This window comes from Prunus mume, linkage group LG1 (assembly GCF_029339155.1).
Source record: "Prunus mume cultivar Tortuosa linkage group LG1, ASM2933915v1, whole genome shotgun sequence".
In the NCBI taxonomy this organism is placed as follows: Eukaryota; Viridiplantae; Streptophyta; class Magnoliopsida; order Rosales; family Rosaceae; genus Prunus; species Prunus mume.
Window position 1 is genome coordinate 17,921,869 of NC_142698.1, and position 28,000 is coordinate 17,949,868.

General features: G+C 37.7%; 3 protein-coding genes across 8 annotated transcripts; all 3 read right to left on the reverse strand.

The window, feature by feature from the left end:
- Window positions 1-880: 880 nt before the first annotated feature.
- On the reverse strand, window positions 881-11,106 carry ALY2 (ALWAYS EARLY 2). Of its 6 annotated transcripts, none has more exons than XM_008248170.3 (20): window positions 10,874-11,106; window positions 10,073-10,191; window positions 9,871-9,969; window positions 9,558-9,620; window positions 9,375-9,452; window positions 9,058-9,229; window positions 8,615-8,874; window positions 8,155-8,512; window positions 6,824-6,901; window positions 6,143-6,426; window positions 5,967-6,023; window positions 5,229-5,552; window positions 4,962-5,140; window positions 4,589-4,871; window positions 3,714-3,899; window positions 3,037-3,207; window positions 2,476-2,586; window positions 2,123-2,335; window positions 1,562-1,852; window positions 881-1,391 (listed from the first exon to the last, which is right to left on the reverse strand). In XM_008248170.3, exons 2-20 carry the CDS (start codon window positions 10,172-10,174, stop codon window positions 1,227-1,229), a joined length of 3,474 nt encoding a protein of 1,157 aa, XP_008246392.2. In that variant the 5' UTR covers window positions 10,175-10,191; window positions 10,874-11,106; the 3' UTR covers window positions 881-1,226. The 6 variants fall into 6 exon arrangements, with proteins under 6 accessions (XP_008246392.2, XP_008246389.2, XP_008246393.2 ...); XM_008248167.3 differs by having other exon boundaries at window positions 2,443-2,586; XM_008248171.3 differs by having other exon boundaries at window positions 9,871-9,966; window positions 10,874-11,015.
- A 332-nt stretch (window positions 11,107-11,438) lies between these two features.
- LOC107880159 (zinc finger (Ran-binding) family protein) lies at window positions 11,439-15,952 on the reverse strand. Its single transcript, XM_016791331.2, has 5 exons — window positions 15,204-15,952; window positions 14,882-14,999; window positions 14,084-14,436; window positions 13,544-13,642; window positions 11,439-13,413 (listed from the first exon to the last, which is right to left on the reverse strand). The coding sequence occupies exons 1-5, from the start codon at window positions 15,827-15,829 to the stop codon at window positions 11,997-11,999; spliced, it is 2,613 nt and encodes an 870-aa protein (XP_016646817.2). The 5' UTR covers window positions 15,830-15,952; the 3' UTR covers window positions 11,439-11,996.
- Window positions 15,953-16,496: 544 nt separating this feature from the next.
- LOC103344607 (DNA polymerase zeta catalytic subunit) lies at window positions 16,497-27,237 on the reverse strand. Its single transcript, XM_089044215.1, is given in 24 exon segments — window positions 16,497-16,924; window positions 17,047-17,268; window positions 17,270-17,665; window positions 17,941-18,244; window positions 18,482-18,687; window positions 18,819-18,926; window positions 19,060-19,335; window positions 19,649-19,795; window positions 19,979-20,567; window positions 20,869-21,011; window positions 21,329-21,657; window positions 21,869-22,093; window positions 22,355-23,447; window positions 23,782-24,150; window positions 24,236-24,327; window positions 24,426-24,597; window positions 24,740-24,895; window positions 25,147-25,215; window positions 25,834-25,876; window positions 25,956-26,068; window positions 26,186-26,235; window positions 26,455-26,512; window positions 26,601-26,683; window positions 26,928-27,237. Coding segments are annotated over 24 exon segments (5,517 nt in total). The 5' UTR covers window positions 27,028-27,237; the 3' UTR covers window positions 16,497-16,750.
- Window positions 27,238-28,000: the final 763 nt, after the last annotated feature.

The window sequence follows — 28,000 nt, forward strand, 5'->3', positions numbered from 1 at the left end:
TATCTTACTGTGGTTGGTCAAAACTCAAAATACTTCTCAAGTTCCCATGATACTTTTTCTTCCTCTTATGGCCCATGGGTGTCATGTCCAGTCTCACTAGCAGTGGCAAATGAGGTCAGCCGAGGTGTCGTTGCTGGATTCTGAATGATTAAGCTTCAATTGCTTGGGAAGTAAATTTTGTTGAAGGTAAGTTAATCCTAAAACTCTCACTGAAAAATGAGTGACAAGCATTTGAATAGATTCCGTCCAAAAAAAAAAAGCATTTGAAAAGCTCCATCAGGGTATGCACAGAAACCATTTTACAAGATGAACATGGGGCGAGAGGAAAAGTTAGAATTATTCAATAATTAACATAAAATCATCGATAAAAAAAAATTATACAAATTTATAAATAAACTCAATCCTAGACATGTATTTATAAAAAAACCCAAGCACTATTTAAACATAGAAACACACCCAAAATCAACCCCAAAGTCAACTTTTTGGGTGTGTTTATAAATGAGTTTTGAGTGTATAATAATGGGTTTTGGGTGTGTTTATAAAGTGTTTTGGGTGTTGGGTTTTTTTATAATTTCAACCTCCATTTTGGGTGTTTTAGTGAAACTCCCAAAAAAGTATTCAAAAAGTTACCTATATTTTACATTTATGCCCATTTTATATTTATGTACCTTTTTCTACTAAGGGCGCCAGCCGAGAATGAGAATTGGGGTTCGTTTGCAGTCGTTGGATTGTTATTTTCCTAATTTCATTAGCAAGAGTAAAATTGACATTTAATGTGCAAAAAATTGTTCAAATATCCAGTTTCAAATTTCTGAAAGAAAATAGGCTCTACTTATCTTTTTAGACGAGTGGTTTCTTCGACCACGTTGGAAGCCATCACTTATTCAAAATCAGAAAATATAGATCACAGCATAGCTGAGTTGCAGCTACAGGCACCAGTATGATTGAGAATCTGTTAAGCAGAAACATGTATTGGTCTTTTCTATTGGCCAATGTGAGAGACATTAGTTGGTTACCACCGAAAAAGAACAAAAACAGAGAACAAACCCCAAACAAAGCCTTTATCAACTATATACACGGACCTGCTGCTTCTAATTTACAGGCTTCTTCGCAAGAGCCATGCAACTCAATCTGATCCACGTAATCGTCAGTCAGTTGAGTTTGGTATGGAATAATTTTAGAAATCAAGATGAGATGACTCTAGGGACTGAATGGAAGCATCGGACTCAAGTCGGTACCAGTGCTAATATCTGGGTCTTGATTCTGCCCATGCACATTTGAATTTCTCTGTAAATTCCAACATTCTGCGGACACCGTGGATGCAGGCTTGTGACAGCGTAATCTAATACTTGGGCGACAACAGCCGGAGGATATTGTCGTTCGGTGCATGTCTGCACACCACAAGCAAAAAATATTCAGCATAATGCAGTTACAGGTCCTCTCTCTCTCTCTCTCACGCTTTGGACTTTAATAAAAGGCAGTCTTTCATTTTCGATTACTTGAGTTTTCATTATGAACAGGGATGTAATGTATCAAGTGGGATAGAGCATATTCAGTTTACCTGTATCATGTGCACAGCCATCACACAAGCAGAGATAACGTCTGAAAGAACCTGTGCCTCAGTTTTTTCATTATCAGTATTCGGCTTTGGACCAGGTGAATCACTGGTAAAATTGGGATCTGATGAACTGGAAATCAACTGATTGCGATGGCCCAAATTACCATTTACTTGCTCTTGAGACCTGTTTAGAGATAATCTAGAGTCTGATGGCAGATGCTGGCTATCAATGGAATCTAGAGCCTCTCTTATCCTTACATAAGCATCTTCCCCTCCCTTCCTTGATGACATTGCCTGCAATGACACAGAATCATTGTGTTATCACACTAACTGCCTTCTATCTTCATGCCAAAGAATAAGGTAAAAATAAAGATAAGAGCAACTTCTGGGATTTTCTTCAACAAAAGAACAAAGAAAAACAATGCTTGGATTTTCAACCATTTGATCTGTAAATTACTAAAGGATCACCCAAAGGGCAAGTTATGGCCCAAACGGGGAAGACCAGTATCCTACAAGCCAAAATTACAACACATCGACTTTATACCAGGGAGAGACCCTCCATACCTGAATAGCAGCATTTACCATCATATGTGCTTTCGATCTTGAGACTTCAACAATTTCAGCCACACTAGATCCTGATTCTTGAGAAATGGAACTGTCGAAGGAACTTGGGAGGCCACCATAGACGGTGGAATTGGCTGGCTGTTTCAGCCAAGGAGGCAGAGAATTTGCTGGATAAGTATTACGTTGCCTCAAATTAAGCAAAGCTGAAGAAACCTGCATGCGGAAACAAAAGTATTATAAGGCCGCTACAAGGTCAGAGCAGAATGTGGTACACCAAACACAGATATAAAGCATGATATAAATTCACGGAAGCCACATGCCTGGCCACTGGCTTCCTTTAGCTGTACAAGTACCGTGGCGTAATGCTTCTTAAAAGGCTCGCTATCTTTTAAAGAGCATTCTCCACTGTTCTGGTTTTCCAAGATGTTATTATTTGTGTTCCTAAGCTCCATCAACAATGCCTCCTAAAATTCCAAAAACAAAATGAACTCTTTCTGAACATCATTACTAATTCAAGGAAGATTATCAAAGAAGCTTGATGCTGAAAGATTCATAGGGATAGACAACACTAAGACAATTGATCAAGGTGGAAAAAGATAAGCGAAAGTACAATGCTGATCATTGGTTTCACCAAGTCCACTTGTAAGGAAATCTGGATCTTTCAGCTGTTCCATACATTTTACGTATCACCAACCACCATATTGAGGAAATTCTAGAAGACCTAAGGAGTCTAGGAGGAAGTGGCTTAAAAGTTGAAAACACTGAACAAAAGATTTACATATGGAAGACAGCTTTCAAGCCAACTGAAATTACGAGAAGACAACTAAATGCATGGGCAGTTCGGCATCAGAATGTTCCCAAATGAATTATATACATCTATAATCAACTTCAAGGATAAAAAAAGAAGTTATAACCTTCTTATCAAGAGCACGAGTCAACTCAGAAAGAGCTCGTATGTCTGCGTCTCTTGCTTGATTATGTGCCACCACCATACCAGGTTGACTATATGTTGACTGTTGTGCTTGTGCTCTATCAATATCAGCAGAAGCTACCTTTGGTTGTGAAGTTGTATGGTTTGAATCCCCCTGTACAAAATTGTACAGAAAATTAAGTTTATTATATACGACAACTAGTATCCATACTTCTGAGACTGATCCATGTCACTGGAACACCCTCCCCCCTGACCCGATACCTATTACGAAGACTAGGTTCATCTATGTAAGTCTCTCTTCTACTCTCTTTTTTCCCTAATCTCTCTTTTACTCTCAAATGTACATACGAACTGGGTTGGCCACTAAATGCCTGTTACCAGTAGAAGAACGTGATTACCAGTGATTGTGAACCTAGGGGCATCTGGGAGTTTTGCGCTTCCCAAGTGAAATTATAGAAAAAAAATTGTGCGTAACATCAGCTCAGTTCAGGTGACAACCATAATCATAAATTGTAAAATGTTAATGAAAATGCAAAGATAAAACTAAGGTCAAATGCAACATCTACAAAACGAAAAGGACTTCCAGAATATGAGATAAGCAGTGGATTCTATGAACTGAGCAGATGTTATGCACAATTTTTGCTTAGTAGAAATTCTGACCTTTCCCTGCTTTACGGAAGTATTCATGGGGCTAGTTGCTTTCTCGAAATGCGGGCCTCCAAAATTTAGATTCCCATTCTTATTGGCCTCCTTAGATGTAAGAGAGAATTTGTCAAAAGCAAAATTCTGTCTCCTAAGAGCTTCTGGCATATTATCCAATGGGTTCAACGGCATACAATCCACATCCTGTAATGAAAAATTCTCATGTCATATCTCAAAGAAAGAAATAGATTGTCCTAATGTAGCACATTCACTCACTCTCGACAGAACATAAGAAATAGGAACCGAAGTAACCAAAATAATGAAATAATAAAATCTTCACGCAGCAGACCAAAGAGCAACCTCAGGAGCAATCATCAGGGTTCATCTTTCTTTTCATTAGTGTATAATTAGGCTGTAACCTTTGAATGTAACCTAAAGTTTTTATGGTTCTTGTACTATAGTTTTTATTGTAATCAATAGCCTCATAATTTTATATTCAATTTCAGATCCATAAAACAGTTCCGCAAAATCTAAACAGAATATAGAAAATAATTTAATAATCATGTAATAGCCTAAAAGTAATAACTAAAATTAATGTATCAAATAGCACCTAATATTTAATTTAAAAAAGAAAAAGAAAAAAGATCAAGTATCTCAATTCAATAATGATGCACACAAATGAATAATCAGATAGAATGGTTAGGGGAAAATAGTTTACCTAGCATCGGCTACTATTAAAGTCACTAAAGATCAAATAAGCTCATATTTTGTGTGTGAAGATGGGTGTAAGTGTGTCAAAAGATAGTTTGATGAAAATGAGAGAGGGACAGAGAGAGACTCAAAAGAGTTTTCCGCAGTGACAATATGAATACAAAATGGAAAGTATGACATACCATGACAAATTCAACTCCTATATCTGGGCGGTCAAACTGAACCCTGCACTTATCGTGATCAACTGTGAGCACACTTCCATCATGAACTTCTCTTGTCTTGGGATGTAGAGCAATCACTCGTTGCCCAACTGATAAAGGTCTTGCTAAATCTGTTGGGAGTCCTTCCCTATCACCAGTTCGGAGTTCAGCATAATGTTTCCTTACAGATTCCCGATATTGTTTAAGTTTCTCTCTTTCTTCATGTAGAAAGTGCTCAGAAAACCTCCGAGGTTTGCCAAGGGAACTGCAATATAAAGAAAGCAATACAATAAACTTCTGTTGGTATTTTCAAATTCACATACCATAATCTACCTAAACAACTTCAAAAAAGTACCTTCTAATGACACCCCATTCAACACGAGTTAGTCTTGGAATGTGTCCCAGTCCCACATGATTCAAGTACTCCTCAAACTCCCTTTTGGCAAACCAAGGGTAGTCAAGTGCACTATAAAACCACTCAAAAGTGCACCATCTACGTACTAAATGTGATGACAAGCAGCAAGAAGTCTTCTCCTGAAAATTACACAAGAAAATAAGACTTTGGCTCTAAACTTAACTGTTGAAAAGTGTACGGAAAAAAAGGAGGGAGGCAAGAGATTACCTTTAAATACAGTGCTCTGTCCTGCGCCGAGCTGGAGCGTATGTTAAGTTGATTTTTTAATTTTTTCTCAGAAGACTTCTCTTTGGGGTGCAATGTTCTGGGTATATACATTTTACGTCTGCTTATTCGTTTTGTTGGCAAATTAACATGGTTTGAAGTGGGAGCTTGTGCAGTCGTCACTGTCAAATCAGTCCCTGTTCGCCTATAATCGCTATTCAAAGATCCTTCCAGGGATCTGGTCGATTTCCATTGTTTTGAAGGAGTAGAGCTTTGATTGGTGCGTTTTCCTTTAGTCACTGGTTTATTTTCTTCTTCACCAAAGGCCTACAGATATGGAGCGGGAAAAGTAAAACATAACTCAATATCCAAATGGCAGGTAAACGATCAGTTACTTTTATTCAAAAAAACTGAAAACATAAGAAAGATTTATCATGTTGAAGTTGAACATGATAAACTTCTTATTTGATAAATGTAAATATAATTATATCTTTCAGGATATTCAACAAATATATTGCCAATATGATATATTTATTGAATGGTCATATCCTACTCTTTCAAGAATTGCCATATTGTTGTATCAGTGTCATATGGTTATCCATGCTTCATAAATAGGCACATAGCTACAAGACTCACAACGATAACAAGGTATAATCAACCATCAGTCCAGAAAGTAACCACAAGCATTGGCTCTCTTCGGAAGACAATTTTTTTGTAAATGTGAATAAAAGAGCCGCATACCTCAATCTTTAAAGGTTCATTTATATTAGAATCAATAGGGGTATCAGCATTTGATATCTGCACATGGACAAGAATTGTCATTTGTCATCAAATAACCCAAATGTTAAATAAAAATTAAGATAAGAGAGATATAAGAAAATTTTATGTTGATAATTAACCCTCATCCCTGTGTTTACCTTTGATACTGAGGACTTCCGTTTCCTTTTCCATGTTTTAGTGGTAGACTGGAGCTGTTGCTCCAATTCAGAGACAGCAGTAGTATCAAATGCCGGCTCCCTCCCAAGTTTGGATTTTTTGGAATTAGTACCCTCAACTCCAGAAATTGCAAAAGGTACTCTATGTTTTGCGCTGGGGATTTTATTTTTGTTTCTAGATTGGCTTGTAGATGTAGCTTCAGGCACACTAAATTTATCTTCCACATCAAGGTTTGTTCCTTCCTCTTTCAACTGGACAGATGATCCTATATCCAACAAATAACAATCACATAATAGTTAAAAGAAAATATTTAATTAGTATACCGTGCATAATAGATGTGTGTAATTAACAAGAATTGCACCAAGATAAAAACATTGAACCCTAAGAACCAAGTGCAATTTACAAGCCTGCAATAAATTTTATTTCATTGGAGTCATCTACTTCATTTTTCTTCTAATTTATCCATCCTCTAAAAAGTAAAGATGAAACGTAAAGGGATGCCTGTTGATCAACAGGAATGTCTCACTAAAGATGAAATTTAAAAGGATGCCTGTTGATCTATTCTCTACATATAGATGAAAGGAGGGGGCGGGGAAGGAGTCACATAATCCCATGTGCAAACAAATCAATCTATAGAATTTCCTAAACCACAACCTACATACCAGATTCCATTGTGGATTCTGGCATCATCAGAGACAAATCAGCCAAAGTTTGCAGAGCATCCAAGCATGAGCTTTCATCTACAAGAAAACAATTGGAATACCAATATATTGTTACAAGAGATACAGAGAAAACCTCAATCAAAATAGCAGGTTGCAAACGCATAACTGAAAAAGTAGGGATATATAGTTCATGATTCACAAAAATAAAAAGATGTAAAAAAAAAATGATGCCTAAGGCACAAAATGCAAGTGATGGAATTCAGAATTGAAATGGTCATTATAGGTGCACGTCTATCTAGGTGTGCCTGCCCCTAATTGTCATTTTAACAAATCGTTTATCCAAAAAAGCAAAAGTCACATATATCCAGAAAATTACCTTAGGTTGAAAATTTCATTAACTAATATTAATAACATATTTTATAGAAACTGACCCACTCGGGACAAACTCATAATCCTTATATTTTACAGTGGAGAAGATTCAAACATATGGTCTAGTCCAACTGGAAGACAATGCATCTCTTGATAACAAATTCATGTGATCCATAATCAACTCTGAAATTACTGAAATCTAAAAGTAAATTCCAAAGATGGATCTCTGATGAGCACATCCCGCCATCCACACGCTGTAGAGTTGCTGAACTAGCTGATGGCTCTTCACGAAAATTATTTCCCAGTTATATCCCACGATTTGGTTGAATTCAGAAAATTCCCTCTAGGTTCAAAAATCATATCCAAACGCACCAATAAGAGAACAAACTAGAAAGCCTGGATTCTAAATGTACAAAAAATGAGACTGACTTGGTCCTTGTTAAAAAATATACAAATTTATAAAAAAACCCAATCCTAGGCATGTATTTATAAAAAAACCCAAACACTATTTAAACATAGAAACACACCCAAAATCAACCCCAAAGTCAACTTTTTGGGTGTGTTTATAAATGAGTTTTGAGTGTGTGTAATGATGAGTTTTGGGTGTGTTTCTATGTTTAAATAGTGTTTGGGTTTTTTTTATAATTTCAGCCCCCATTTTGGGTGTTTTAGTGAAACTCCCTTAAAAATATCTTGTCATAAATTTAAGTAAAAAACGCACTTCTGTTACCATGTTCTATCCAGTTCCCATATCTGACATTGGTACTGGCACCTACGTACTTAAGTTCAATACAGACTATTTGGACTTTGAAGGAAAAATCATATTCCAAAAAAATAAAAGATAACATCACTAACTATTTCGACTTTCAATTTCATGAGAAGAAAAACAACAAGAGAGAAAGAATCACACAGTCCTCTCTTTGTGTCCAGGAATGCAAAAGATACATAAAAGAAAATATTACCTCCAAAATAAAGTTTCTTGCTTCTCTTCCTTTGACCTTGTGGAGAAAATCGTTCCCCTTTTGTATTTGAAACTTCAATATCATCTTTCCCCCTCGAACTGACATTAAGTCCTTCTTCAGTGCCACTGCATGCTTCACCACCATCATCAAACTGATGATTCCCAATGTCTTTAGCTTTCTCTTTCTTTCCATAGAACTTCTTACCCTTCCAATTAATTTCTACTGTACCTACGCCTTCTAACGAATCTCTGGCATGATCTCCAGTTTCAGCCCCCTTGCTTCCTATACTACCTTCCAACCAGTCTTCGTCCATCGAAGGATCACGAAGATTAGCCCGAGCTTTCCCTCGTGGTGGATGCTAAATTACATAAACAAGAAAGAAGCAAATAATTGAATTTTCAGACATCTATGAACAAGGCAACAAAGGTAGTGCAAGAACAAGTGGAGCCATATTATGTACCATTCTTTCTGAGCTCTGAACAGAAGAAGATTTTACATGCACGGGTCTTCTGTATGGCGTTTGAGAAATTTGGGGAGAGCCTCCTCTTTGTGAAGCCTCAGTTAATAATGCTGCAACATGCGCAACTTCATCATCATTGTCCCCCTCTGACCTCCGACCCTTTTTAATTGGAGAGACATAAGTATCCCAATTGCCTTTCGTATATGCATATGCAACTGGGAAGCGAGGTGTCCTCTTCCCAACTGCCCGAGGCTGGCCACCTGATTAAAATTTGAAGTCACAAGAACAGAAGTCGAACTTCAGATGGTAATCATTTTTCTTGTAAGCATTGCACCATGAAAAAATGTATTCAAGTTACAGTTTCCATGATCATAGAATGAAACCAATTTGTACAAAGAACAGAAACACCAGTATGATGGTGTTGATCATATAAGGTATCATACCATCAAGCCTTCTCCTTTTTAATAATGATAGGCATCCTTCATGTGAAGCATTTGAATGCGACTGGAAAACATCTTTCGAGGCACTGAGCTGATCTTTCCCAAGCTTACGTTTCTGCGGTTTCCGAGAAAATCCTAAAGCATCATTGCTCTCTCGTTCACTATCACTGCCTTCCTGTCAATTAACAAGTAGAAACCACGTTACAATGAGATCCCTGATGAGTAGAAATTAGCATACCATCTCCAAGTATAAACCCCAAAACAAATTCCAAATAAAATCCAAAATCAGAGGAAAACTTGAAATTGTAATCTAATCTCACCATAACATTATAGTGATCTGTCATCATCGCTTTGAGGCCAACCACAGAAGCTGTACCCTCTGGCAGTGACAAGTATGCCTGAAACAGAAGCATTAACAATTCCTGTTGTCAGAGATGGTAAAAGACAACCTTATAATGAATGTTTCATGATTAAGTTAAAGTAGCACCATAGACCACACATACTCGGTTCATATTGTAAAGAGCCTCCACCATCTCAATGCTTCTGTTGCGCACTGCAGAAGCCACCTAGAGATCAACAGAAATTAATAATCTAACAGATAGGGGAATAAAGACAGCATAAAGTGCATAAGAAATGATTCACTGACGCATAAACTACAATTAGTAAGACATTAATGTGGGCAAAATGAAATTTCACTACGATATGTTTCACCAAGTAATGTGCAATTTGCCTACAGCTGATATATCATAATGGCAGCTATAGTTGTCTACAAAATTTCCAAAGGCAACTGAATCAGGAGAACAAACACTAGCATACCTTCCTCCAATCTTTCCCATATTTTCGGTAGGCATCATAAAAACGCTCAAGCTCTCCCTTGCTCCACTCCGGTCCCAACTTATCAGACAACTTTCTCTTCTATGCAAAAAATTTGAACAAACACAACATCAAGTCATCTGAATAAAAAGTCTTCATATATGCTAAATTGAAAGAAAAAAAATAAAAATAAACCAGGAGTTACCCGTTGCTTTTTTTTGTTTGACCCCCCGCCGTATTTCTCAGGAGAGGCCTCATTTACAGTTGCATACCGCTTTACACTTTTGGATTTTTTTGTTGGGGCCATGGAAAAACTTCAAGTGTCTGAAGCACATAAGGTAATAAAATTAGATAACTGCATGTGTGGCACTGATTTTAAACATATTCCTACCCAGTAGCATCAGCTACAGTTTCGATAATCAACTAATCGTGGCAATACCCTCTTCAAGAATAATTAGCCAAATGAAAACCCATTTTCTCTAAAAATAAGATCTACAGCCTCAAGGACTGAACCATAGAAAACAACACGGAAACAGAATGACTCACCCATTAATCCACAAGGTACAACCACTTCAAAAAATCCTTTTTTTTTTTCAAATGATGAGGAACACATATATTTTATAAAACAAGCGCCTTCCCTTCTGCTAATTATTGTTTTCTCAGAGCAAACTAATTTTCGGACGCAGAGTGTGTGGAATTCAAAATCTACCTTAGCACAGAGTAGGCACCAAATTCAGATTCGATAAAATGCTTGATTCCCAGAAATCACATCACATTATGAGATCGACTCCCAAAATTCAAAAATTCACTAATTCACTCTACATGCAATCAGTCAAAGCCACAAAAAAAAAACTGGTTTATAAAAGACTGTTTTTCAGAACCACTTCGACAAGCAACAGAAACAAAGAAATCAAGAACTAATTTTCAAAACATTAGCTAATTTCAAATTATTCTCCGTCGCAACACTTTTTTAAAACCCTAAAAATCACAGATCGGAGGTACTTACTCGTCGTAGGGTTTATGCAAACCCAAATTGAACAATCAGAGAAAGGGAGAGAGAGACTTTTAGAGAGAGAAAATGGTTCGGAGAAGGAGAGGGACTTTTAGAGAGAGAGAGAGTGCGTATTGTAGAGAGAGAAGGATAGAGAAGAGGCGTTGCCGCGAAACTTGAATATAAAGGTGAGAAGACAGAGCCAATGAAATTTTTTTGATTTTCTTTTTCTTTTTCATTATGGTTTTTCAGAGAGCGTGTAGAAGATGAGGGTAAAGGAGGGAGAGTACGGGGTTTGTATTTGAGGGGTGCTGATCACCGTACACCTGGACCCCGTCGAGGATCTCTACGGTTTGAGTTTGATGTTGGTGTTTGGTTTGGTACGAATGAGAATACGAGATTGGATTTGAAAATTTTCTGAATGTGGATATATCAAAAAGTTAGTGCCCCTTGCAATCAAAGTTTTTTTGAAAAATTATTAGTGGATAGAGATAGACCATGGCATTGGAGGTAGGTCAGTTGATATTTGGGCCAGGCCCAATTTATAGAAGGCAGGCCCAAATACTGAAACATAGAGGAATTGATATTCAATCCAAATAATTTCTTATAATATGGTTTTGGCCCGAAAAAAAGTTCATATAAAAAAAAAAATTATTTATTTACATAAAACTTGAGGCAGGCAAAACCACTTGTCATTGAATGAGAAAGCTTTAAATTCCCCATTTCATCTGCAGAACAGTGTAGAATTTGAAGCTTGAAGTTGTGCCACAAACAACATGAGCCCAATTGCTGAAGAAAATCTTGCTTCGGAAGTTTGACATGAAGTGCAAACAAACTTGTCATAATTCGATGCAGAAGTTGCCATTGAAATTTAGGGTTTAGATCAGAAGAACTTGCATCGAATCGAAACCGGCATAGCAATGAAACTGAAATTCTGATTTGATGAAAACTCCTGATGATACATGGAGAAACTGAAACCGGCAACGAGATCAAGTATCCTAATATCTACTTCGGATCATTAGCACTCCTTTCCATCTGTATGCGTTGCAATTTGCAACCATTCACCTCAGGAACCAAGTATGAGCCCTCATCATCTAAAGTGAACCAAGTACTGCCATTCTCATCGTGGATGAGAGATCTATCTTTCAATTACACGTCTACTGTTTCTAAAGTCATCAAAGCCCCTGTCCTTGTCCCTACCATATTCATTAACCCCTCCACGCTGCTGCTTTCCAAATCCTTCTCTTCTAGGCCCCTTAAAATTGTGTGCATCAGCCCCTCTGTTACTCCTTCTCTGCCCATCAAAATCGTTCCCCCGAAATCCTTTGTTATTACCGCGAGACCCTCCTGCTGATCTATCAAAATCATCATTGAAAGAATTCCTCCCACCACTCTTTCCAAACCCTTCTCTTCTAGGACCCCCCTTAAAACTCTGCTTATCACCACCTCTGTTACTCATTCTCTGGCTGTCAAAATCATTCCCTCGAAATCCTTTATTACTAACATGAGACCCTCGTGCTGATCTGTCAAAATCATTGTTGAAAGAATTTCTCCTACCACCCTTCATTCCACTGGATTCAAATTGTGTGTCTCTGGTAAAGTTATGGCTGCCCCGACCTTTGAAATTGTTTTCTTTAGGCCTTCTCAGTCTATTTTTACTGGATTGAAAATCATCATTGTCTGATTCTGAACCAGAAACTGAATCATCTTCAACATCAAAATTTCCTCTCCTCTGAAAATCTCCTCTCCCAGAACCTAATTTATTCAATTTACCTCGCCTGGATCCAAAAGTTTGATCTACATCATCTACATCAGAAGACAGTCCAAGTTCATCATCAGAACCAAAGCTTAATCCCCTGGATGGGCCAGTTGTATTTCTACCCCTACCTCTTGATCTAGAATCAGCAACATGACTAGATTTCCAGTTGGGATGGGCTGAAAGCTCTTCGTCAGAAACAAGTTCACCATCATCTGAGACAGAGAACGCTGCCTGTTGACGTGTAGACTTATGTGGCTTATTGTAAGAAGAATTTGTTCTCCGACGACCATGCGAACTATTGTCAGAGCCTTCAATGTCTTCTGATTCGGACCCTTCAACTTCCGAAAAATCAATTGAACCGCTCTGTGCTGAATTTTTATTGTTAGTGTCTAACTCGTAATTGTCAATATCTTCATCTTCATCATTAAAATCATCAAACCCTCTTCCTGGCCTAACAGTATCACCATCAGAGTATTCTTCATTGTGAACCCTTGGTACTCTGCTATCTTTAGGGCGGCCAAAATTTTGTCCTTGAGCCTGGTTACCAAGAGAACCTTCACCTATTACTGAAGAATCTGCATATTCAAAAGCAGCAACATCTGCCCCGTCTGACTCATTGTCATCAAAATCAAAATTCCAGGCATTAGAGTCCCCGTGAAGAACAGCAGTCTTCTCCATCCTTGTCCTAGGGCCACGTTGCGTTTCTTGCACTTTGTTCTCCAGATATTCGTCCGGTGGGCGCTTGCAATCACAATGAAAGCATGCCATATTTCTCCTATAATTTAAAAAGTTGCACCTGACAATATAACAGAACAACATAAGAAAATCAAGAATCTCGAAAACTAAAACTAGCGACAATAAAGATATGACTGTATCTAAAGGGCACATATAAAAAATTATGGGAAAAACCAAGAGTGATATCTTACCCAGGGCATTCCCATTCTCCTGGAAGCAGTTGTCTCTTTGGACGTTTGGCATCACATTGCAGGCAGATGGTGTTCTTGGCAAAATTCATGAAGTCACACCTGATACCATTATTCAGAATCATCAGCGAATTCTAGAAGTCAAAAATTTCATAAAAACAAAAGTGGCAGACAACATAATTAGCTTATTCAGTTCAACTATGCTTCTTAACAACAGAAAGAAAGGCTAAAAAGTATCAATGAGCTAAGTCAATGGAAAGCCATTTATGGGTTCTAAACAACATAACTATTCCTCATAGGAAGCCAAAAACTAGAGTCCCTTTATTCTGGGCTGAAGCCTAAAAGCATGACATGACATGCAAAACAACTTTAATACGAGTACACAAAACTAGACCTGGCAGATAGGAACTTCGCCAAAGCAACATGCCACATAATACTTATATGCATTTTCCAGAAAATTACCAACAAAGTATTAATTGTAGAAAACAAATAAATTGGCCATGATCCAGAAGAATAAAATAAAAGAAATTAGAAGAAGCATACTTAGAGCATAGCCAGTCCCCTTTTTTCATCTCAATGTCATCTCGTCCAACTCGCCTTCTTGGAGGGGGAGGAGGCTGCTTTACTTTTGGGGGTGGCTTTTTGATTACTGGAGGTGGAAGATTAGGATCTATTGGAACTGAACTCAACCTGACAACCTGATGAAGTAACTTACGGACCACAGTCTTAACAGACTTTTGTTTCAGAAGTGACTTATTGACTACTGATCCATTTACAGGATCAAATCCATAAGCCAATAAAACACGCATTATATCAATAGTACGTGCCTCATCCTCTTTGTTAGTAATCAGATATGCTCTTTCGCAGGAATTTCTTAAACTGCAGGAACTGCAAACCTGGAATACAAATGAATACTCATTACAAAAAATGCTTAAGTTAAGCATTCATATCCATATGCACAAATAAATACGAGGGATGAGGAAAATAAACTGGACCCTTCGGATACTATATTTTTCCAATATGGGGCATATGCGGCATGCCACAATATCAACGAATATGAAAAGAAATACTCAAATGATTTATACTTTAGCAATAGTCACTGCAGAATAAATGGTCATAGCATCCTAGACCCTAAAGGCTGAAAAATGGAGAACATGCAAATATTCTGGAATTTATAACAAATTATCTTGTACCTCAGAATGCCAATCATATTTATTTTGACTTATTACTTACGAGATAAGCAATGACAAATGCTAATCAACAAGGAATGAGATGTCAGCGGTTAGATGCAATTTATATGGCCAAGCAATACAAGGAATTATTCTTCTAAGTAACACTCACATCTCCTTCATCAAGGTGGGTATGCTTCCTCAACAGCTTTGAAGAGAAAACCACCTTCTTGTCCGTACTCGGGCATCCAAAACCCACCAAAACTTGAATATCCTGTCTCGACAAGGACCTGAAATTACTTTTCTATCTCAGAACTTGTCAATCATAATAGCATTAAACACAACATATGTTACCCAGCACATGTATAGACAATAACTTGTGCACTTACCCTCGTCACTCATAATTCTAGGAAAGATATCAACTTATCTCCAATGTTGTTTAGCATACAATCAAAAGCAACCATTTACACTTCATTTAGTATCAAGCCACATACCTCATAATATCGAACCGGTCCTTCCCGAAATTAAGACATGCTGTTTGAACAGTCTTGAAATCCTTGAAATCAACACCTTGGGCATCTTCCTCTGCCGCCAAAACAGCTTCAGATGCATTAAAGCCGATATCTTGGATCATTCTATCCTCATCGTTTCTCCTATGATCAAAGTAGTTCTGCTGCACCAGCCTCTCCATTAGTTCAATCCACTCCGGCCATGGGTGCACTACCTCTACCTCTTTCTTAGCTGCCACTGGCGTCTCCAACCTCTCCGACTCGGACGAAACTGAGTCAGAACTAATCAACTTAGCATTATTTTCGCTGTCACTGACAACTCCCAACCCTAATTCTGGGTTATTTTGGGATTTTTTGGAGTCGCGCCAAGCTCGGATTTTTTGAAGGGTTTGATCCTTCTCGGAGCGTTCTTTCTCGATGGCGTCAATTTGGTCGAAGACGAAACTCAATCGTGCTGAGAGCGAGGAAGGTTTTGGATCTAAGGAGGAGATTGGGGTTGGTGAGGTTGAGAAGGGTTTTAGGAGAGAGAGGAAAGCTGGAGGGGGTTTAAGGTTCGAAGAACAGCGAGAGAGGCGTTTGAGTAGGAGCAATGGGTGTGGAGTTTGTGCCATTTCCGGAAAAGAGTCAGAGGGAGAGAGAGTATTCAACTATGGTGTTAAACCCTCCATGGATGAGCGGGGGAGAGAGGAGTTAGACGACGAAGGTGAGCTTAAACCTATAATGGGCGTACAGTGGAAGAAGAAAATGACTAATTTGGGCTTCATTTCCCTTGATTTGGTGTTTTTGTTTGGGTTTTGAGCTTTGATGATTGTGGTCGCCCAGATGGTTGGGCCGAAATGTAAATTTCATGACCGGTAATTATTTTTATTTTTTGGGTTGAAATGATATTTCAACCTTCCAAAATTATTAGATCAAAAAATTGGTAATCAATTTTCTTTTTGTTTTTGGATAATCACTAGATTAATTAGATAGAACGAGTGATAGAGATTACAAAGCTAAAAGGGTATTAAACTTCGAATATCTCTTGACATTTTTTTATACAAGCGATAATATCTTAACTACTTAAAATTCATCTAATTTGCAAGAAAGGGGATTCAAAATTGGATGCAAGGGATGGCCTTACTGCCCTGACCAACACGTATGTTAATCCATGTGATTATTATGTAGGAAGGAGAGTGATGAGAAAAATCTTGTAAATTGTCAGGAAAAACAATGCTAATTACTTGTTTACCTTTTATTATTTACGTTTGTTATGCATTTCTTTTAAGAAGGGTGAAATAGGCACATTCTAGTTCTTTTTTTCTTTACAAAGGTTGACAAAACCATGGGAAAATCCAAAATACCTCACTAAAAACATAAAATAAAAACTGATACAACTATACAACATAGCTTTGGCCCAAAGCCGAGCAACGCAGCATGACCCGCAATGCAAAAGAAATATTATCTGATTGAAGAGAAGAGAACGTCGGGCAACATGCATTGCAAACGCTTGAGATTTCTGTGTTGAAGATGGACTTCCTCGCAGTCTTCAATCAAAACCACTCAACCATACATTTAGGATAGAAACCCGTTTCCGCAGCAACAGAAGCAAGCCCTTGTAGTTCTTTCTGAACTTTACGCCTCTCATAAAACACTGAGCATGCCAGAGAAGTGCATTTGATGCCACTTTCCACAACCCAGTCCCCCCCTCCGCAATGTCGACAAATCTGCAAGAGAAGTCATATCGTCATCGGGCCTTTGGAATCTTTTAAATAAGTATGAAACAATGTAACAGTTAATTTGAAGGACATAAAAAGCAAAGGTTCTAAGAACTGATCAGAGTACTTACACCAGCAAGCTGCTGCATCTCCCTCTCCAGTTTTGAAGTTCTTCCAGTTACAGCTACAGCAGCAAAACTTTTGTTTTCACAACATTGATTGCATAGATGGGCTGATGCCTGGACCAACTCACCGCACAAGATACAATGCCTTGAAAGATAGTAATAATCAATTCTGGTTCGGTGCGGATTGGAAGCGTAAAAGAGGCGTTTACCAAAGGCTTCTCTAGCGGGGCCGGGGCATATCTGAAAACCACTGGCTCAAGTCAGCTCCAAGAAGCCCAAACACTCGCTGCAAAGCTGGGATTATCTGTTTGTGGATGTAATAAAGATCATTTAATCTGTAGGGGGAATCAATAGCCAAGAGAATCAATGGATCCACCACCAAGTCAACCAGACGGGCCCCAGGCTCCCCATGGATTACAACGTAAGGTACACGCTCTGCATAACGTGGTTCTGCTCTAGGGTCAGTTCTCATAGCTTTTGTGGCAACAATTGCAGCTGGTGGAAGTGACGAAAAAGCACTCGCACGGTAGGTGCCTAGGCGAACCTCCTTTGCAAATACAAAATCCTGAAGAGACACCCTTCCAGATAGAATCCGCTTCCATTGACGCTGTAAGTATGCTCTAACCTGTGTAAAAAACAAAGGTGATCATCTAACCGTGGAAATCAAGTCAACCACCAGTAAAAGCTATTTTAAGGAAAAAAAAAAACTCAGGGCAAATACAAGATATCCTTGAAACTAAAGAGGTAACATGGGAACGTGGATTGACTTACAACCAATGGACGTCCTATCGTACATAATATTTCACATGCTATTGGGTATGTTTTTTCTTTTGCTCTTCACCCTTGATTTTATCAAACCAGTTCAAGTACAATCAAAAGGAATAGCACATGCTTTTGTACCTCATACATGTCCTGATGTTCAAAAAAGAGTCTCAAAGACTGCTCCATTGTCTTGGCAACAGCCCCACATGTATCCCTGCGAACCGTCTCAATACCTTTAGCGTCAAAAATAGGTTCAGTCTGTTCAGGGCTTCCATAACTGTAACCAACATAACGCTTCTTAGTAAGGAGGAAGCACGGGCTATAAACTTTTTCCATCTTCAAAGCAATTGGATTCGGATTCATAGCAGTAATTTCAGATGCAATCTCATGTCCAATCTGAAAAGAATCTTCAATGCTGCGTCCCTTTAGGAGAACAAACATGCTGCAAACACAAAAGCCAGTTAATTTGCCCCATTTAAATATGAGGGAAAGAGAGAGAAAAAAAGTGATGGAACAATCTCCATTGACCCACGGGCAATTGACATAAATAGACCACATACAACAGTCTAAACTCATGATATGTCATTTTGCCTAATCAAACACAGAGTAATGAAAAAGAACAAATCAGAAGAATTTATGTAATTTTTCATCTCATTCATCATAAGAAATCAACTGATACCTGTCTGTGTCACCATAAATAACTCTAGCCTTCCACTTCCCATGTGCATTTACATATGAAATAGCCTTTTCCAATGTACTACGGCCACACTGAACAATACTGTCTGCAATCTCGGCACAAGGCATACGGCCACTAAACCCAGCAGCCGTATAGCCATATGTTACGTTTGATATCAACTTCAGAGCAAGCTGTCTTGCATTAAATATCTGGAGAAGAATGTGATGCTTTATTCAAACCTTTGCGCATGTAAAAAGCACAATCCATGGAAAAGAACTTGCTGAGAAATAAGAGTATATGGAGGAATCACACAAATTTTTTATTCTATAATGCAATGTACCCTGTGAAGAACTTGCTCTGAAGAAGACAACTTTTTCATAGCTTGTTTAACCATTATTCTCGTTGACAATATTTCCTCTAATAAACGAGGTAGTACACCTTTACGAACCTGTATCACATGATTCACAGCAAATGAAAGTTACTCCCTCTCCTCCCTCTTTTGCATGTATGATCAACATATAATGCAAGCTCCATATGCGTGAATTAAATCATTAAAACAGAAACAAATATGACAAGAATACCTTTTCTGGTACATACATAACACCATTGGGAGTCAGCAGAATCTGATCTTTTAAATTATGCAGATCATGGGGATCTGGTGAAAATGAACTGACTCCAAGGATATTTGCCTCTGAAGGCACAACTTTTCCAAGGCATGTAGAATAGCAAAGGTTGTATGCAATAATCATTGATGGATAAAGAGACTGAAAATCCAAAACGACAACTGGATCTGCATAAAAACCAGACTCTGGTTCCATGACAAGAGGTAGGCACTCCATTGCTGGTTGAGAAGCAACCTACATAAGATCAATCATCGTACTATTGGTCACAAGATCAAATAGTGCATGATACAAGTATTACATCATCCATGACTGCATGAGAATCCAATGGCATAAGAGCAAAGGTAACAACCAAATGCTGAGAGGACAACTAGATCAAAAAGGTTTTTGAATCCACCAGAGACTTCAAAGGATTTGCAGAATTAATACATGAAGGAAACTATGCATTTTCAAGTGCAAAGACCATAGACCATTTGGATAACAAAATGCAATACGCCATGAGGCATCATTAGGAGGGAAAAAGACAGAGCAAAAGATAACTCGTAAAAACCTGTTTCGTCCCAGGGGAAATGGCAACATAGTTTTGAGCATGGGCCAATCTCAGAAACATGGATTCAACACGGTATTGTGAACCTCTAGACAGAACTGAAAAAAAGTCAATGCCAAATACACGAGCAAGTTCTGATGTTCGATTTATCTGCAAAAGCATAGTCATGATGAACACAATCAGAATGACAGTGAAAAATATGATAAGGGCATCTAAAAAGACAAGCAACCACTTTATATCACTGCTCATACACAAGCAACACACATACAAGGCATAAATTTTCCCCAACCCTAAGCACATACAGAGGAACCAAGGTAGAACTTAAATACATACCATGTCTAATTGATTCATTATCTCAAGGCTCAGCTTTGCTCTCTCATTTAAGTATTCAATACATCGATATCTGGCTCGTCCAGGGCCACTTGAAAACCATTTCGTCAGTACTTTATTAAGAATATATGGGACTTTTCGCCTCAACACAGCTTGAGCAACAGCTTCAACTGTGTACATATTGAGCTTGACTTCACCACGCATCAACCGCCAGACGTTAAGGACAATTCTACCGCCAACATGGACACCGCTGGCATGAGTTCTTCCCCATTCATCCTCCACTATTGGATCTAGTACAACTGGATCAGCAATGACCGCCTCATGAATCATTTTTTCTTGTATTGCTTTCTCCGGAACTTCTAAATCTTCAGCCTCCATCTTTGTTTCAGATGGTACCCGAGATATCTTGTTGAGTAAGCCTACACCAAAAAGCGAAGCCCTTTCTGCTAAAAACCCAAGAGAACCACCTTGTATATCCCAACCCATCAAAACATCTGGGTCCAATGAGCATACAATTTTTATAAAATGATCAAATAAGTACTTCTCCTCATGAAAAACCAACACCTTGCAGCCAGAAATTCCATCAAGACTCCTGCAAAGTAAAAGCATAATAATCTACAGTAAAATGCCAGCTAATGCTACCTAGAAAACTATTAGTGCTAGTTATAGCCTTACAGTTCTTAAATATTACAAAGGTTTTATTGTTTTCCAGTTATTTGGGCATATTTTCCTAAAAATTTAGGGCCACAGATTCCACTAAAAAAGGCATATAAACTTTTGCTAGTAAATGAATCAACAATTACAAATATCCCAGCCAGGAAGATGCACCGAGTCATACGCAATGTAGGAGAACAAACAGACTAAAGTATGTAAAGTTTCACTACTGATTTTACCTCTGAGAACTTTCAGCTTTACTGTGCAAAAGCACAAAAACTTCAACAATAGAATCATTATCATTCTGAACAGCAAGAGAGATCAAACTGATGGCATCAAACCGAGGATCAGGTCGAAGATCTCCTCTTGATTCTGCTTGAACCTATCGCCCAATGTTGCATTCAAGTTGTATTAGTGCAAATGCTCATAAATTATTTGAACCAGTGCAGGTTACAAGGAAATTTAATTAATTTTTTTCAAACAAAAAGACATATACAAAGGTTAATCACGATATTCTTGTGAACATACATAAAGCAAGATAATAAAGAAAATTTTAAAATAGTACAACACATTAAATAAGTACAAATCTTTTACAAAAAAAAAACATTTGGATTTGCTAAATCAGATGCAAAATAAATAAAAGGTAGACACTAATTTTTCCTTCTATTTTTTTTTTTTTCAGATAACATTGTTATATACCTCTACACTTAACAATGTCAGCTGTTGGCCTCCGCCAACACTTGCAGGGTCTCTGAATCCAATCTGACTAAGAGGAGTGGGCTTTGATCTCCTATCTGGACCAGAAATCTGAGAACTATCTTGTGAGTATTCAGAGCATGTTTGAACTTTTACAGCATCTCCTTCTCTTTGCACTATTTCTGTCCTTTCTGTTTCATGATTTCCATGATCCTCTTGAGATCCTTGGTGTAGAATAGGCAGAACATCATCTATAGAACCACATTCAGGTGAACTTTTGTCCCAATCATTAGGCAAATAACTCTGCAGACCAGTGAGATTCCTAGAAGATCCTGAAACATGTTTTACACACTAGATAAGATTTCTACTTTCTAAGGTCTGATACCTTTCTAGAAAACATAGAAATAGTTTATTATCTTCGGATTTACACTTTAATAATGGGATATTGCTCTCAGAAATAATATCTAGAAGTCCATAACCAAAATTTATATCTAAAAAATTCCAAAATGTAATAGGATCAACCAAAAAAATTCTAGGAAATACCTTTTTCATCACTTGACAACCATCTACATACATTTTTGGCAGAAGGGGGTGTAGTTGCAGGTGTTAACAGATACAAGTAAGAGCCATCAGTTTGATAGTGAATAGGTACACCCATAACAGATTCTTGATGAGAACTGGATTCACTTCTGACACACTTGTTCTGAATTTCTGTCTCATCTTGGCAGTCTCGCACAAAAAAGGGGCAAAATTCATCCGCAGCTCTCCCTTGAATAGAAAAAAATATGCAGGTCAGTAATAAATTCTAGCAAGCACTACAACATGACATCAGAGCCACCAAGTCAATAGAATTAAGTTGTAAAACCTAAGCATGTTCAACCAACTTAACGTCAGAGACAGAATCAATGATGAAACAATATTAAAGGATGCAAACCCTGAGATATTTATGCACATTTCATCAGTCAATAATCAAAAGTTTTCAACTTCCAGTCTATGGGAAACACTTATTTAATCAAATGCTAGTAATACCGTCATATAACGATGAAGCATTTTTAGATTCCCTGTAGTTCCAGTCTGCAAAAGGGGGTTTCCTGCAGAAGCTCATTTCAATTAAACCCTTATCATCCGAAGGGATGACCCCAAATGGTGAGTTTCTAAGCCCAGATAAAACAGAGTCAACACCCAGTTTCTGACCACCACTCCCCTCATTGTTTAGAAAAGTAGCGACAGTTATGGCATTTACACCCACAGGATTCTCAAAAGGCACTTCACACACTCCACCCTTGGAAGATAAGCCTTCAAAAGTTGTTTCAAAAGTTGTGGCATCAGCACATGACATTTGCAAATCTAAACGTTTTGCGCAGAGAAGTGTATCTTCATTTTCTTCCCTCCCCAGAAGAACCTCTTTAATCCCTTGAGAGCCACATTCAGGTGGCTCAATTCGGTAGGATCGCTTTCTCCTCATCAAGTCCCTCACAGAGCATCTTGCCAACATACTACTCTCTTTTATGTCACAAGCACCAGTGCCTGCACGTTTTCCCACCTCATTTTCAGAAGAGGAACTTGTACCAACAGGTTTATTAGTTTCTCTGCATAACTTGACAAGTTCACCTTCTGTCTTCATCTTTTGGGTCGCAGACAAAGGTAAAGAGCCCCATAATGATTTTTTCCTTTTGTGCTTATGATTGAAGCTTGAGCTAGCATCTTGCACCTGGTGATCAGAGGTTCTAAATTCACTCTTCCCCTCTATTTCAGAAAGGCTTCCACTTGATCCATCACAAGGAGTTGAGATAGCATCATCCCCACAACCATCCACCTGGGGAATCACATACTCAGATGAGCATTTGGAGGAATGGTTCCGATCTGAAGGGTAAGAAGCTTTTTCCTTTCCTCCTTCAAAATCGATTAAATCACCAACTGAATCAAGGATGTCCTGACACTCCTTTTGGGATTCAGTCTCATAGTCCACATTAGCTTTCTCCAGAACCTTGTCAATGGTTGTTGCAGGCAACAAGGGACTCAGAATTGTTTCACAAACAAGTTCATCATCAGAGTTTATATCATCAGCTGCCTGAGAAGTGGCAAGCCACCTAAGAAGACCCAGTGCTTCATTATCTGCAGCCTGAGTGAAAACATATGGTCCTTATCAATGCAAGAGACAATTCCAACAACCAACTTCTTATTGAAAAACTATGAGTATGCAAAAAATATATCAGAAGGAAAGCTCCTCTAACAACCTGCAAAAGAATTCAGAATTATGCAGGGAGAAACCATTATTAGTGAAAAGTTACATGATTACACCAGTGACACAACTAACTCACAATAAAAACTTCAGTAATGGGAAATACCAAAAACTAGCCAAGCCCCTGCAAAGTCACATGGCCCAGAAAAGTATCGCCAAAGAGTGAAAAATCTTCATCAGAGCTAAAAGAAATGCATGATCAGGATTGTTATACCTTCATATTTATTGTCTCGATCACTTGAGATGCTGGAAGTTCCTTATTCAATGAAAGTTTGGCATTTGAAACCCTTTCTTCAGTAGAATCTTGTGTTGACGGAGATCTAATTATATCTCCATCAGTAAGATTATCAGTTTGGAGTTGAACAAAATTTCCTTCATCTTTTGGAGATGTCATCTGCTCCACAGACCTTACATCTTTCCTTAATTGAGTTCGACACAAAGAACTTTCTGCTTCACCATGCACTTTGATAAGTTTGTTATTAAATTCTAGACCACCTGCTAGAGTTTTCAAAGTATCTTCTGGAAGTGGTCTGGCAAGATCAGGAGGTATTGCCGGCTCATGTATCACCGTCCTTTCATACTCCTAAGGACCAAAAAACAAAAAACAACAAATGTAAGATGCATAACAATACGCAGAGAAATAGCAAATGAATGAGATGAAAGCAAACCTCCCAAATTGGTATAAGTGACTGAACCATTTTCACATCTGAACGAGTTTGCGAGAAGGATGTATATATCTTAAGGTGCTGATTAAGAATCTCTGTGAAACCATGAATGAGTAATGATTTGATCAGCAAAAGAACAGTAGTAAGAAAAGATAAAGCAATAGCTGTGGCATAACTGAGCATCAAAACAAACCATCTACAGTAGCATCCCCCTCAAGTTCACAAATACTTTGACGTTTAATGCAGTTCATATCTGGATTTGAGGAAGCATCAAATTCACCAGGAGAATTCCACGTCCAGTCAACTGGAATTGTGGAAGATATCCAAACAGGTGAACCCAAAGACAAATGGCCATGTATATCTGCCTAATGCAAAATTCCCAAAACATCATACAAGAACATTATTCAACCAAAGTTATATTCATGTGCATCAGAATCCTAGCCAAAAGCATAAATACCAATAATGCCTATCCAAAATTATCATGCGCAGAAAAGACACAAAGTTGACCTGGAAATCAGCAGGCATGCAAGTTGACTTATCTATGTCCTGACTAGGCTGTCCATTGTGAACAGACTTCCTAGGGCAGAAGGCATCTGGTATTGGATGACGGAACTTAATCTTCGATGCATGTAGATGACCCATCCCATACAAGTTGTAGTCAACCTACCAAAAAGGGAAGCTCAGATCATAACAACAAACGTTGGCAAAAATGAAGCTAGAACACTACAAGAATTAGGTATTTGCGGATCCCACATATGAATGTGCACAATCATGCTTTAGAGTGGACCCTCTACACTACTCTAGGGAAATTTCCACAAGAGATAGTCTTAAATTGTATGAACCCTGCATAGCTCTTTCTAAACATTTATGAGTTAAAAATCAATGCAATAATTAATATGGAGGGAATCATTTACCAGAAACTGGAGAATGAAGGGAATATGAGATTCATGAGGCTGTAAGCATTTATCAAGAACTGAAGTTCCCTGAAAAGCAAGAATTAACAATGATAAATCCTCATTCACCCAGTCAGCTTTATAACACAAGCTAAATCAAGACCATAAAAGAATTTGATTCACAAAAATACATCAATATAATGATCAGTGATCACCAAATTCCAAGTAAACCTACAGGAGGTCAAATTGAAAGCTAAACAAAAAAACCGATAAGAAATCTGTGCAAAGGGTATGATCAGAAGTAAGAGGCTCATTTCCAGACAAATTGTGTAATAATATAAAAAATTCTGTTTTAAGACCTACCAAGAAATCTAGTTTTGGTTGACAATAAAACACATGAAACAAATAAAACAAATAAAAAGAAAGAATCAGAAGCATCTAGTCAATGACAACTACAATATGAACTTATGACCTCCAATGAAATACTTCCACAGAAAAAATGTCCTAAATAAAAACCAGAGTGTTCACTACTTTACAAACTAAAAAAATAACATTTGGTAGCATATAAAGAAAACTTCACATCAGAGAAACCAATAGCCACGGCAAAGGAGGAAAAGAGCTCCAATATGCCAGCAGTCAAAACTCAACAGTTACAATAATTAATCTCAAACAGCCACCAATTATAAGTAAGATGTTGAAGAAGAGCACCAGAAGAAGATTGGCAGCACGAGAGACATCATGTGGATAGTAGCTTAGTTTCTAGTCAAGGTGTTCAATAACAGACTCCTGGCTACTAAGAAAATAAATTCATAAAAACAAGATTAGGATACAGGTATATCTTCACAAACACCTCCTCTGATGAGTGGTAACCATAAAGCTTCCTTGCCTGGACAAGGCTGCAACTATGCACATGTTGCCGCTTTGAACCAGCATTGCCTTTGAGCTGTAAGTGTTACCAAATTCATTGATCCGTGGTTTCAGTACCAGACATGTGAAGCAGAGAACCATACCAAACAAAATGCATTGCAGACTAGCACTCAATCAATTTAACGAGGCATACCTTCAAAGCTTTCTCTATAGCAAGAGATATATCATGTGTGTATGAATCACCTGTGCAATCAAAACAACGGGGAAAATAATATATAATTATATTCATGTATCAAATGTGACTATAAAGAAAACCCTGAACTTATTAGAAAAACGTAGGCAGAAATATATACTATGTTAAACGGAGCTTTCTCAAAAACAAAATGCCAACAAAGCCTTCTTCATCCCTTCCAACTGAGATTGTATTTTTGGTGCTAGCCTAGTTCTAAGCATACTAAGTACCTTTCTCGTGCAGCTGAATCGGTATATCGGCGCATGGCACATATAAATATGGTAACGCCTGCACATTACAAATTAGCCCCAAAAACACAATATTAAACCCGTAAATTAGAAAAAAAGGAATTAATAAGCAACAGTCTAAATCTTACTCGATGAATATGCAAGCAAGTTTTCTGGCCAGCCGGAGTAGAGCCGAATATTCGTATAACGGGCACCTCATTCACCTTCCCACCTTCAGAAATTTTTTAACAAAAATAATTTATGTTAATGTCAAAACCATAGCACCGTGTTTGGTGACGCAGAAAATTAAAGTCAAACCCTAAGCCTGAGTTTGGTTGCAGAAATTATGAATGAATTTTTTTGAAATCTAAGTTCAAATGAAACACATTAGTAGCCGAGTGAAGGAAACAGTGGCTATGAATTTAAGCAAATTGACCGTACAGCATCGTTTCACGGAGGGTTGGGGGGAATGGTACCTTGGAAGCTACTGTAAGAGATATCGACGCCTGGGATCGGCGGCGCCATGTAGTAATCGACGGAGACGATCCGAACGCTGAAAGCGTCCGAAGCCGCCATTGGTTTTCTCCAAAATACGGAAATGCAACTGCAGCGGAACCCACGTTGGGGCAAGGGTGATCAATTGACCCCTGGAAACCCGGAAAACGCCATGGAAGGTAAAGAGGTTTGACCCCCAGTCGTTTTTGAGTGCCCAGCAACAACTGCTCGATGAAGTATATCTCCCTATCATTTTTTAAATTTTCAAGTATATCTCCCTATCATTGAAACCAAACCACGGCAGTATTTTACTTCTAGAAATTACAATAAATTCATAAAAACTTCACACAAATAAAAATAGTTTTCTTTTTAAGTTTTCCAATTTCACCGAAATATGCATAACAATCCAATAAACATGTTCCTCATAAAAAAAAAAAAATCTAATAAATTAACATGTTCTCTAAATATAATAAACATTTATATATACTTTTATTGCGTTTACATTCATTTCTATGGGTCTTATATATGCAAAACAAATTTGTGAGCTTTTATAGGATGACTCCTAAAAAAAAATTCATGGATATGAACGGCGGAAACACAAATCATTTTTTCTCTGGTAGATCTTGGTGCAAGGAAGTCGGCGTTTATGTTTGAAAAAACTTGCTTTTGTAGGTCTGCGTCCAAATTATATTAGAAACCATTTTGATCCGACATGGTTTTACTTTAGTAAATAAAATCAGTTATTTTAACTTTTTTTTTTTTGGGTAAATAAGATGAGTTAAAATTCAAAATCCTTCTAACTCAAGTGATTATAAAAAACATATATTGTATTTTAGAAGTTAATATACTTGCGGATAGCCTTGCTATATTAGACATCGGTGTCAACAACATTGTATTTGGTTTTGAAATTTTCCCCTTCATGCATATTATAAAATTATATATAATATATATGGTTTTAAGATAAGTATATAAAAAGGTTTTTTAGGTTTTAGACATAAAAAAAATTTCACTTTTGGAAAATTAATAAAAACAATTACAAAATTATATATATATA